We start from the raw sequence: 13,649 nt of genomic DNA on the forward strand, positions 1-13,649 counted from the left end.
ATAAAAAGGCACATTTTCTTAATTTTATAAGTAAAAACATTGTTTGCAGCTGCAACACTGTTCAGTACTTGATCTTTAAACCTTAGTGAGAGGAGGCAGATCATCCTTCCTCCGTGAAGGGAGTGCTCCAGGTATAACCCAACTAGAACTAACATTGCACTGGGCTGGCGGGGAGTAGCTCTGTATCCCAGTGCCTGGTGTCTTCCAGGCACCCAGGACCGGACAGGAGGAGAGGCAAGTCATGTGCAAACCAGCAGAAAAATTTGAGGAGAAAGAGTTAAAAACCACAGGGGGTAAAAAACTCAAAATGGCACCATATGCAGTAATAAATAGTGCATAATGGAAATGGAGGTATAAGCTGGATTTTAATAGCAGGTTATGAGATTTAATTATATGTCACTAAAATGAAATATTATTTTTCTTTTTGAAGAGAAGGATTATATGTATGATTACAGTTCTAGAAACCAAAAAGAAAATAAAATTGACACACTTATTAAAGCACAGTATCCAAAGGAATCCCAACCCAAAGACTATTTTCTTACTTTGTCTTGTTAACTATATCATACATTTTTCTAAAACAAAATTCCACAGTGTCCATAGTGGAAAATACTTCATGAGAATAGGTCCTTGAAGTACAATCTAATTCAGTGGCAGATATTCCAAAACAGTCATACATTGCAAAATGTATTTATACCTACTCTGTAATGCTGTACAGAAAATAAATGTCTGACCTGTGTTTTTTAACCCACTGCACTAAATTCAATCCTAAGCAAAGCTCATAGGCATGTGCATCAACATGTTGGGGTTTGATTTGCTTGCTCTAAAGGCAGCATTTCTGATCCATTGGCCCAAACAGTGCTCTCCATTTAAGCAAGCAACTCAGCCACAGCTAGTTCCCTGGTCAGCACACACAGCACGAGGTCAGGGGAGACTGGGACAAGGTGATCCTCGACTGGTGTGTCACCACAGATGCAGTGCCACTGGCTGCAGGGATTACACACATTAGTCACCATGCACAGCGTCTGCAGGGCTGTGGAAAAAGAAAGGCCCTCAGCAGAGAGAAACATACCTATGGCCTCCTGTAGAGCTCTGTTATGCTGATGGTTGTCACTCAGGAGTGTCCCTTCTTCAGTGGTGGCCTGCTGCCACAGTCCCTTAGGAGTGTGTGTATACTCTCTCACAGCAGCACTCAATTCTGATTCCTAAATACATCTGAGGGGCCCATGGGCTCCTCTAACAGCTCAAAATTGTGGTGCACACTAGGGTGCTCATGCCAGTCCCAGAAGCATCTGTGGCTGGCACAGGGCAGTTCATGGAGCCCAGACTCCTGCTGCCCACACCCTGCCATTCATGGCCAGCAAAGCACATGTCAAACGGCTGAATTGAAGAGCAAAAGAAAAATGACACTTCTTCAATGGAGGGATCAAGCAAAGGGATGTGGTTCTCCCAGTCACCCAGCCTCTGCTCTGTTTTTGAAGGGACTCTCCATAGCCTGTGCTCCAAGGCTCCCGAGCAGCCCAGGCTTATGCAGTGGTCCCAGCTGATGCCCTGTGGGAGGGGTTGCCATGTTAATGTTAATGGGGGGACTTGTTATTGCTTTTGGTAATTAGAATGGTACTAGAATTTACTCTTAAACTAGGACTGAAACTATTTTGTCATGTCTGGTGTACAATACTCCAAAGCCAACAGTGTCACTCATACACGATGTCATCTTGGCAAGAGGGAAGCTTTCAAAAGTAGACTCTGACATGACAATTTTTATTTAAATAATTCATGACAGTTTTCTTCATGGTCAAGAATCCCTTTTGTGAATTATCACATCAAGGGATAATTAGAAAATATAAAACAAGTGGAATGAGTAAATGTTCTTTTCTAATGAAAATCAGAATTGAACAAGGAGTATTCTTTTGTGACTGGGTTTCTACATACAGCAAGGGTGCTTATAGCAGTACAGATGGCTTGTGATTCAACCTTAATTTAAGTTTCTGGCTGGATTGTACTCTGTATCTACAGGAATTATAATTTTAATACCAGTCTTGTGTTTTATTCCAAAACTGTTGGAGTTGTGTATTTGTTTACATATTTTGATCCAAGATAAAATCTCAATGACAGTAAATAAACAGTGTCATGAAATCACTATTTATTTACCACTGCTAACAGAATTCATTTGGACTGAACAGTTTTTCCAAAAGGGTTTTTAAGGGTTTTGTGGGTTGGTTTTATTTGGTTTTCTGTTGACATTTTTTTAGCAAGTGTTTAACTTTATTACTGTGCTACTGAAAATGCTGTCTTTGCACTGAATACTGCTTTCACTTGTTGTGTCCTTCTGTGTAACAGAATTTTAGTTAGCAAACACACTTTGAAAGTAGGTGTTCCAAGTACTGTTATTTGCTTATAATCTCACCTTTGGGGAAAATATTTATTGGGGTAGGGCATCCTGTGGAAATTTTCTCCTTCTGTAAAATACAACATTTTAATAGTTTTTACTCTACTATTTTGTTCTGTTATTTTTATAGGCTTATTATTGCATATAGTTACATTACCGGAATATATACCAGGAAGAAGGAAAACTTGCTTAACCGGTAACATTACTGGTACCCAAGGACAATTGGGTATGACTGGAAATAAGGAAATAAGGTTAGGTTCACACAAACTGACAGAAAAGTTTGAAAAACAGAAAAGTTTTCTTGGAGGAGGAGGAGACATGGTTTTACACGATGAATGAAATGGGGTTTTTCCATGGTGGCAGTTTTTAACTAACCTGTGAAAAGGGCCAGGACTGTTCTGAGTATGAACTCGGAGGCTGTCTTCAAACCCTTATATCTTTGATATCCACACTCAAATGAGGACTTGGGGATGACCTTGAAATGGACTTTTTCAAAAGTTTAGTAAAACTGAACAATAACAATGAAGGTTGTTTCTTAGGAGAAGAGGAAAGGAAAACACAAAGATGGGAATTTAAGGAAGCACATTTCAGTACTTTCATAGTCTGTGTTATATTTTCCCTGCAAATTACTGTAGGAAAAAGAGGAGTTGAAAAAAACTGACAGTCTTAAACTGTCTCCGCTAATAATGTCAACTATTGTAATGAGGAAGAAGAAAAAAAAAGTATCAAGATATCTCTAAGCAGATTAAAAGCTCTCTAATATCTTCAAAATACAAGAAAGTATCTGAATAAGGCCAAATTGATACAAGTATTAAATAATAGCTTAAGTATATAAGCCCAATTCATGGAATAAAATGTCTCTTGCTCTTGTTAGTGATGTCAGAAGTTATCAGAAGATAGTGTTAGCTGAAATTATGAAGCAGAGGCTATTCATTCATCATTGTCTGTTGTGCTCCTTCTGTTACAAGTCTGGAAAAGAGATTTTCAGAAATCATACCTCCTCTTCCTTTATATACACCATATCATTCAGACTCCTAAGACTAAAGGAAAAATAATTTATCACATATAAAAGCTTCCTGTTTTACACATGGCCATCAAGGTCCATATTCAAACAGAGGTACTACAATTTGGAAAATCATCTAACGTTTTCTTAAAGCTACTTAGGCAAACAGTATGGAGTCATTGCCACTTGAGAAAATTATGCAAATGTCTTACCCAAACACTACTGACCATAAACCATGTACTTGTACTGAACTCCTTTCGATGAAGCACTTCATTAGCAAAAATTAAACCGTAGGCATGTAAACCCTGTAAACATTTGGCATGTCTGGGCTAGAAAGGAAAATTCCACCATTTGCACTCATGTGAAATGTAGCTGCCTCCCATGTAGCACAAAGGAAAATACTAAATAATACATGTAGGTACTTACTGGCCTTTTCTCCAACTTGGGGAAGGAGTCAATTTATGTTCCCAAACAGCTAACTAGCTCTTTTTTTTTTTAATAGTCCATGCTGTGTTCAATATTTCTTCGTAAGTACAGGAGTGAAAAGTCCTGATGTACAAAGTATAGAAGTAAGCACTTGCACTTCTGTTCAGCTTTCTACCTGCTGATTTTCTGGAACAGTGGTAGTATGACTGAAATGCTATGTATTTTAAAATACTTCTTCAGAAGTCTCATTGAACCTAATTAGACCATTCAAATGAGTTGAGTGAATAAGAAATTTTCAGTTGGTACCCAATGAATTACCTGGCAAAGGTGCAATCTCATTTTTAGATTGTCTGAATATGAGTCTCAAAAGATAAACCACAGAAAATGTTAGTGCACTATAAAAGAAATAAAATTCTATACAAATTTTTGTGAAGTGAAACATCTGCCTTTGGATAAATAGCCAATCTACCAGTCTGACCACTGTCATTTTGTGCTATCTCAGATATGCCCATATATGCAATCGGTTTAAGGAATTTTACATTTGAAAAGGATCTGCTTCTAAACCTTACCTGCCTACAGAGACCACATTACATGTAATAATATGGACATCAACTGTGGACCTGATTCAGACATTCTAACTGCACACAGTCCTATTGAATTAGGTGGGAGCTGTAAGTTCTTAGAGGTTCTGAAAAGTAGACTGATAAATTCCTACCGGCAGTCTCAAAAAGATAACTGTGCTACAGATGAAGTATTGCTGATATTAAATGTATCTCTGTCATTTAAGGTTTGGAAAATTGGCATTATCTTTAGCAGATTACCACACAAAACATGCAGTTATATTTACAAGTGGTGGAATTAGAGCACAAAGTGTTGAAATAAGTTCATAATACGCATATATTTTCCTCATAGAAAGCTAGACAATACCAAAAGTATGTCATAGCAATTACAGCTAATACCAAGAAGCTATTAATACCAACACCCATGATTAGGGCATATAAAGCTTGATAAATTCCTTGTTTTTTAAGTTCAACAAGCAAGCAAGGTGGGTAAGAATGCCAATGGCATCCTGGCTTGTATCAGAAATCGTGTGGCCAGCAGGACTAGGGAAGTGACTGTCCCTCTTTACTCAGCACTGGTGAGGCTGCACCTTGAATCCTGTGTCAAGTTCTGGGACCCTCACTACAAGAAGGACACTGAGGTGCTGGAGCATGTCCAGAGAAGAACAGTGAAGCTGATGAAGGGTCTGGAATAAAGTCTTATGAGGAGCGGCTGAGGGAGCTGGGGTTGTTCAGCCTGGAGGTTCAGGGGCGACCTTATTGCTCTCTACAACTGCCTGAAAGGGGGTCATAGCAAAGCAAGGTGGGGGTTGGTCTCTTCTCCCAGGTAACAACAATAGGATGAGAGGAAATGGCCTCAAGTTCCACCAGAGAAGGCTTAATTGGATATTAGGAAAAATTTCTTCATGGAAAGGGTGGTCAAGCACTGGAACACTGGAACAGGCTGCCTAGGGAAGTGGTTGAGTCACCATCCCTTTAGGTTTTTACAAGACATGTAGATGTGACACTTAGGGACCTGGTTTAGTGGCAGAATTGGCAGTGCTGGGTTAACAGTTGGACTCAATGATCTTAAAGGTTTTTTCCAACCTAAATGATTCTATGATTCTAAGATGCAACACTACACAAAGCGCCCACAGCCAGCAGGAGCCTGGGGAACTGCAGGTTATACAGCAAACAGCCCAGATTAGAACCAGTCCTGTACAAACAAACACAAGATGAAGGACTGCAGTGTGGCAGAACAAAACTACTTTTGAGGCAAGGTTGTGTAGTGAGATTAATTATAATACATGCAAAAGCAGAAAATTTGTTAATACCTAATAAATTAATAGAAGTAAACAGGGAAATCACTGCTATCTTGAATTAGCATTTTAAGTTGTGATTGAAGTACATTAAACAGAATCATTATTGAATGATTCAATGAACCATGCAATAATAAAGCTTGTTTCTTTGCATACTGCAACCCTAACAGAGGTGTTCAGATAAACCTTCACTCACAGTAAGCAAACTCTCTACTCGTTCATCAACAGACAACATCTTGTGATTGCATCTCCCTCATGACAGTAATGCACACCTTGCAGTGTAGCACTCTATCAGGTGTAGATTTATTTATTATTAAAAAGCCAACAAACTAACAAAACCAAACAAAGCCTAAACCTTAGGGTTATCAGCCTGTAAATGTAACTTACCATTTCAAGTCCTCCTTCTGAGTCTCCACCACTATCTACCCTATCACTTTTCTCTCCAATGACACAATGGTGCTGAAGCGTGACAGTGTGATGCGTGAGGCTAAAGACTGCATTTCAGAACTAATTCTTGCTGAGACCAAGATATGAGCATGCTTTTCTTCATGAATATATTTTTAATCCATTTTCTACACAAATATAAGCACAAGATACAAACCTTTTCCTGATTCCAGAATTCAATATGTAAACTTTCTCCAGTACGTTACCCCTGCACTGCCAATTGATACAGATTAGTATCAGAAGCCTGTGTAAACACCAAGGTATTCTCTCATTCCACTTCATTAGATAGAGATGCTAGAGACATGTTAGGCATTCATCTGTGCAACCAGCTTGAGGGATTTCTGGCTTTAAGCACAGCCACTTGTGCTGGGTTCAAAACTTGGTTTCCTTCTCCTTCTTTCTCACAGAAGGCTGTTGGATTGCAATGAACTACTTTCAGTTGCTGCTGGACTTCCACTTCCATGGGTTGCTATGGATGTGGAACTGCAGTCTCAGCTGATATTGCCAGTGCTGCTGTTCTGCCAGCCACTTTGGAAATATTTTCATCTTTTCCTTTGCAGAAAAAAGACCCTGATAATTCTTATAACACACAAGAAGGGACAGAACTCTTATCTGGTATGATTTACCTAAGAAAATTAACTAAGCACAGTTATTTTCTGTTAATAAAATATATACATAAAAGAGAAACCTGTTATCTTTTTATCTGCTGGAGCTTCCTTGTATTGCAGTTACAGTTTGCTGTTAACAACAGAAAAATGAAGTCAGCTATAGCTTTTTGGCTCTCTTTCAAATCCAAAAAATAAAAAATTTATGATGCTGTTCTGGGATAAGTCCTAAACATACATTCTTGGACTTATTTTAAAAGAATTCTTTATTCCAAAAATAACTCCATATTCCATAATTTTTGATTCAGTATGTGCTGCCCATATTAAAAGCTTAAACAGTTTTTAAAAGTTCAAGTTCTGCATATATCCTTTGTTTCAGAAAGGTATTGTGCAGCTTTCATTGTCTCTGTAACAAATAGGTTGATCAAAACAAAACTTGTCAAGGCAAAGTCGTAAAATGTGATTCATGGCATAATGACTTTAAAATCAAATTCAGATCCAACATAAGTAGATGCACAACTACATTTTTTGTAACAATGACTCACATCAGATCTGAATCTGGCTCTCTATTAGAAACTGAAATCTGGATACCTCCATTACTGCAACATTGGCCAATTTTGTTTCCTCCGTAACTTCTATTGGATTCTACCTCTGTGTTTTAGAGCTGTCGATAATTCAGCACAATGGAAGTGTGCAGAATTCTTAAGGCGCAAGATTTGGACAAAAAGCGTCTGGTACAGACTCCCTGTGAGATCTTTGTCTCTGGAACTCTTTCTATTCAAAGACCTAAAAATTCAAACAATAGGTCTTTCTATTTTTACTGCCTCTGGCTCTGGGGTGCAATCCAGACCTCTAGTTTGAATTTTTCTCGTTTGGTGTCTACGCTTGTGACAAGGTGTTTGAGTAGAGTTACACAGTTCAAAACACATGCTTTTACAATACCTTTCTGAACAGTGGTCCAACTTAAATATCTGTATGAGGAAGCTGGCTTCATCATGTATTTAACAAAGACAGATATTCTTCCCTCCATTGATTTCAGTTAAATAGTTGAAGTGAGATATAACGAATATGTCCTGTGAAATAGCAACCCAAAAGCCTCTCTCCATCCACAGAAAAGCCACAGAGAGCTAGACCAGAAGAAATAGTGATGAAGCTTCTCTGGACAGTTTCTTCTCTGATTTATTGATACAGAATTCCTTCCCTTTCACCAAACCTGTGTTATGTACCCAAAGACATTCTTACCAAGAGTTCAGCATTTACTAACTGCTGGCTTTAAACATAGCTAGTAGAGGAAACTGTGTGGCAGGCCCTGGTCTCCATCAAGTTTCTGAATGACTGGCAGTCTCGGCCTTCCACATGTTCACACTACTTTTTGTCAAAAAAATGGCCCCTGATTTCTGCAAAGACAGAAATGTTTTGTGCTGAGAAAAAGGAAACCTGACTGCAACCTACTGCATAGGGCACATATTTACAAGGGAGGAGTTTTTGTCTCCACTTCTGAGTTTTACCTATTTCAATACAAAGTGGGGGAGAAGGACTTCAATTTCTGTAAGGTCAATGCCTCAGCCAGTAGGGGAAACAACCAGCGGCGTCCTCTACAGCTTAACTATTTTATGGTGCAACATTTTTAACTTCACATTAAACAAAGCACCATGATTGTAATTTAGAAAGAAAAACAGAAATAAAAAGGCTATTGAAGTGCCACATGAGTGAGTTAGCAGTAGAGTGAGTTAACAGTATTGTAAGAACTCTGGCTTCTGGAATTTCCTGAGTTTTGAGTGCCTGACTTTATGACTTGGTACTGCACCAAAACTAAAAATTTCTTTATAAAGAAAGGAGGGAACAAAACCCAATATATTTTGTTTGGGATTTTTCTTCATGCTTTTGACTTCCTCGGCACATCTTATAAATTGCCTAAGCACAACCTTACACCTCTTTGTCTAACATCAGCTAAAGGGAGAGATAAAGTTAATAAGCAGGCCTCAGCAAATGTGTCATACACATTACTGCAGAGCACAGTGTGCTCCAGCTAGCTAGACCCACAACTTTTCACCTACTTTCCATCTACTGCTATCTCTATTCCTCACAAATTAGGGCACGACAATCTGGTCTCTAAACCTTAGTAGCTCCTTGCTCCCATAAAATTAAGACTTAAGTAAAAATTGCCTTCAAAAATGACACGTAAAAGTGGATGTATGGCTTTGCAAATCTAGACAAGGAATTTATACTTGCCGTATTTACCTTCCCACTCACTCTTGCTCTTCTTGTGTGTTTAGACACAAGCTTTTCACAGTAACAGTTCTGTGCACATTTCTGATCAAGGCTACTTCTAAATTGGTCCAGGTGTCATAATCTCATCAAACTCAAGCCCTATCAGCTGTCTACCTGACTCTAGCAGCTTTCTAGACTTTCAAAATACTGAGAGGAAATGCATACAAGCCTCAAGTACTGTTGTTTATTCCTCTGCTTAACAAGAAGTGAGTCCAATGCAGACTGCTACATTGCAAGGAAAAAAAAAGAAAGCTTTTTTTTTTTTAGTTTATGGCCACACAAACACTGGTAGGGTTACACCATCTGGTCTCATCACGGATAATGTCAGTGTGAACACAGATTATGTGCTTCTCATGCACCTTACAGAAAGGACCTTCAGCTGCTGCAGCTCAACGAGTCAGGGACACAATCAGAAGGGAACTGGCATTGTATTTTTTTTTTTATGGATTAATTAAGAGCACAAAACTGCTTGCCCTCCTTAATTACTTTTATATTTTTATTTTTTTACTTTATTAATGGCTTCCGTTGAACCTCATGCATATACAGCTCAGATAAACAAAGATAAAACATCATTTCAACTGCTGTTTCCATATACATGCAAGGCAAGCTGCATGTAAACCATTAAGCTGGTTTAAAAGGTGTTTGGAGGCTTCTCTCCTTGAATAGCATCAGACTCCTCACAGCAGTACTGTGTGATCCTTGAATGTGCTTTGTTTTACTGACACAGAAGACATAAGCCAGTCTAGAAAGTGGTCTTAGAATCTATGTTTATTGTGCAGGTCCCACATAAAGATATGAAATATACCTGATGCATGATATGAGAGCAAATAGGAAATGAAAACCAGAAGACTGCTTGTGTATCCAACTGAAAGAGTATACAGAGCTACCAGAGCAAACAAAATAAGCCAGCCTGAAAAGAAACTTTACAAGCACAAAAGCTATCCTGCACAAAGAGCCAAATACAGCATATGTGCTTCTAAATCTCATCCTATTTTGAGGAATTTAATCATGGATAAGCCTTTTGCTGCCACCTGTACAGAAACCAGTGTTGTATGGAGTACTTCAGGGCAGTGAAAATAAGTGGCATATGAAACATTTGAACTAACAGACATGAATCAAACCAGGAATCCCAACTTTTCTGCTGTGAAAGTTTTACTCGTTCATTCCTGCAGATGACACCTTTAATTGCTGTTCGGTAACATTCATTTTCAGGTGAAATATTATTTCAACTTTAGCCTCTTATTTACCCCCAGAGTAGAAGCTACACAAGCGTAAGTGACAGGTATCAGAGAACCAACCTGTGGTAGACCAGAGCAGTTCTTTCAAGAGCTCTTGAGAGACTGCTAGTCTGATGGGGGTGCTCACATCCCTCTTATGCTGAGATCACAAACTTTTTGTTTGTAAAAACTAGTGCTTTCCTGCCTCAGAGGCGGCGGAGCAGAGCCCTGGAGGACCACTGACATCTGGTGGTCACTTCACTCCTTCCAACAGCACCTGCACCTCCCGGCAGGAAACAAGCACGAGCTGAAGTGCAGAAATCACTCAGGTTTGGGGAGAAGTAAAACGGCTTCCTCAGTAATTAGCCTGTATCACAGCACACAGGTCTGCTAGTGTGAACTAAGCCAGCAACATAAGTGTTCTTATCTGCAATTAACACATTATAAAAATAAAAAGAGGAAAAGGAAAAAATAAAATATAAATTAATTCTAAAGAAAGCTAAGTCATACATACTTAATTTTACTGTGACTTGATCAAATTACATTTTCTAGGCGGCCTGACACAAATACATGTCAGGGAAGCATTAAGTTACAGGTCTTATGCTGTGTTTATTAATTTAGTGGAATTTGATGGTTACAAGTAAAGCAGATGAACTGCAATATGCAAACAACAAACTCAGTTAAAAGTGCCAGCAAATTAATAGTATTGTTGGATTAAACTCTCTCTAGAGATAATAAAGCTTTTCTAAATAGACCACATTTAATTCAACAAGTTCTTGAGAACAATTGGGTTGTGAAATAAAATTATATAAAACCACCTTTTTGACAAATAAAAATGCACATTTTTTCCTAGGTAAGATGTTACTTCTTACTCAAAGGGAGTAATGAGATTCAGTTCTACTTTTTCTAGACAAACTAGTACAATATTAAATAATAAGCAGAAGTATTCAACAATTTTATCCATATTGATACGTGTTTAATGGTGAGACTGTCCAGACAGAAATTGCCTCAGTTCTCTCCAGCAAACTTCAGAGGATCTTCCTGACAATTAAAAGTAATTGTGCAGAGAGACAAGAGCCACCAGCACTGGATCTAAAATGTACTTAGGCCTGTTAGCACTGGTTGATGATAGGTAAACACCAAAAGCTATGCTTTGTTTGTTGCAGCTATATACAACTTGTAAACAAAATTCTAAAGCTTTCAGACATTCATCCAGAACACAAAAATCTTACTAAATTGTCATGAAAATTTTCAGCCCTTCCCAACTGCTTTTTTTGTCATGGTTCAAAGTCTATTTTCAGGTAAATGTAAATTTCTCATTGAAACAGGAGCTCAGTTCAAAACTAATAAAATTCACAGCATCTGCTGAGCAGTGGGAAGTAATCAAAATGTTTTTCTACACCTTTCCTACATGCTACAAGAGTGCAGTTTTACAAAAAAATCCGCAGTAAAAATCATCTGTTTTCAATCTGACCTATATTTTTCATTTACCACCAACATGACACCTCTCCATAAGTAAAGAGATTGCTAAATTACAGCTTCACCTTCAATCTAGGCTACCTACCAGACTGATAGTGAACTATTTCAAATTACTTTTACAAAATGCATTGTTGTGCATACATTTTCCAGCCGGCTGTGGCACACTGGGGGTAAACATTTCATAGAGGCACATGCAAATGCTAATGTAGACAAGAAGTGTGCAAAAAATACCCAGTGCTCAGAGTGAAAAAGGAACACTCATACGGAGGCAATTATATCAATGCGCCCCAATGAAAGCAGCAAGCGTGCACCAAGATAGTTTGATTTGATTCTGCCAGTTTGCAGCTAAGCCCAAAAGGCTTTTGAAAGACAAGTGTCAGGTTTATCACTCTCACTTGTATTTCAGCAAAAGTCCAGTACCTGTTGCCCAGTGATGCCTTTGGAGAATTTCACTCATGTGGCCCACAACTCACTGATGTTCTTACCTGTCTTAAGTCTTTTCTTGTACTGCTGCATGAACATACAGTGACAAAAGTGGCTTCACTTTTGAACACATCATAAAGGTCCAATGGCAAATCAACAGACATTAATCAGTACAGAGAAACTAGCCCCTGTACACAACAGGTACAGAGCCAATAGTCCACTTAAATTCTACTCTGAGCATTTAAAGATCTATTTTAACAATGCTGGTTTCTGCACAATAACGCATTTCACCTACAGTGAAAAGCTATCACATTGCTGCATATCTATTAAATTAAAGCATTATAATTAGGTCAGCTACTGGGTAAAGGAGACGATAACCACTTCAACAAAGCACTGTCACAGTTATAGGTCCTTGGCTGAAAAGAAAGCCTCTTCTTTCCTTTGTTGCCCCCTCAACATACATTTTTGAAAAATATCTCAGCATTACCAACCCAATTATACAACTGCAGGAGATGATTAGTGTGTGAAAATGTTCTAATTCACAGGCATAATCTTTCATCTATATTTATATTTTATCGGGGGTATTTTCCTGGGGTGGAGAGATGCCTTCCACTCACCACCAGGGCCAGACAGGTCTAAAAATAATTTTGCCTGGTTCTAATCGGTAACATCATGTTGGCAAACCTCTTCCGAAGACACAGGAAAGCAAGATAACCCATTCCCGCCAGGAGGCTGACCAGCAGGGTGGTGCCAAGAACCCTCGGAGCCCTTTTCTTGGCCACACGGAACGCCGTTGGCAGAACAGCTGAGATTAATATATTGTTGACGTGTCCCAAAACTTTGTAAAATGCTTTTCTCTTCACAACACGCTCATAATAGGCTTCCAAGTTGGGCCGCTTTCCATTTCCCCAGTTTCTCCTTGCTAATCCCAGAAACTTCAGGCGATGTAATGTGACGGCAAGTGATACGTCTGCCAGACTGAAGAAATCACCACAGAGCCAAGGCTGATTTCCATCTTCTAAGCAGAGATGAAACATAAAGAATTAGGAGCTAATGGAATACAAGCACACATGGAAGCTTCCATGCACTAATATTTAGTTTAGTGTTATTTCAAATTCCGTCTAATAAACACCACCAACACTTCAGCTAAGATATGACTTTAATTGATGAACATTTTAGTAATCCCTGTCCATTGTTTGCACAATATTGTAGTCTTAGGCTCAGCAGCCGGGACTACATTTGTTAAGGAAAAAAAGAGTGACATTCCAGGTTCATAAATTAAAGCTCACAGTAAACAGTTATTTTCCTCAACTACATTTCTCAAATCTGGATTAAATTAAACAGGACTGGAAAGGAGGAAGGCAGTTTAAATTTTAGTGAAAAGCTACCACTTGTCTGAAGAATTTATCATCTTGCCTATGTCACTCAGCTCTATGGCATTCACTCAAGAACTAAGTCCAGCTAAATTGCTGTAGGCTTTCAAGTCAAAACCAAACAGATCAGACGACTGATCTGCACCAAACACACCAGTTCAGTG

General features: G+C 38.6%; 1 protein-coding gene across 1 annotated transcript in view; it reads right to left on the bottom strand.

Annotated features, from left to right (window-relative positions):
• Window positions 1-9,736: 9,736 nt before the first annotated feature.
• The window catches only part of GDAP1 (ganglioside induced differentiation associated protein 1), a 32,706-nt gene continuing 28,793 nt past the window's right edge, over window positions 9,737-13,649 (bottom strand). Inside the window, exon 6 of the mRNA XM_018079322.2 lies at window positions 9,737-13,130. Within this exon, the coding sequence (XP_017934811.1) occupies window positions 12,748-13,130 (383 nt within the window). The 3' untranslated portion in view covers window positions 9,737-12,747. The remainder of the gene's footprint in view (window positions 13,131-13,649) is intronic.

Source organism: Manacus vitellinus, unplaced genomic scaffold (genome assembly GCF_001715985.3).
Source record: "Manacus vitellinus isolate BGI_N305 unplaced genomic scaffold, ASM171598v3 scaffold_1_pilon, whole genome shotgun sequence".
NCBI classification, from domain to species: domain Eukaryota; kingdom Metazoa; phylum Chordata; class Aves; order Passeriformes; family Pipridae; genus Manacus; species Manacus vitellinus.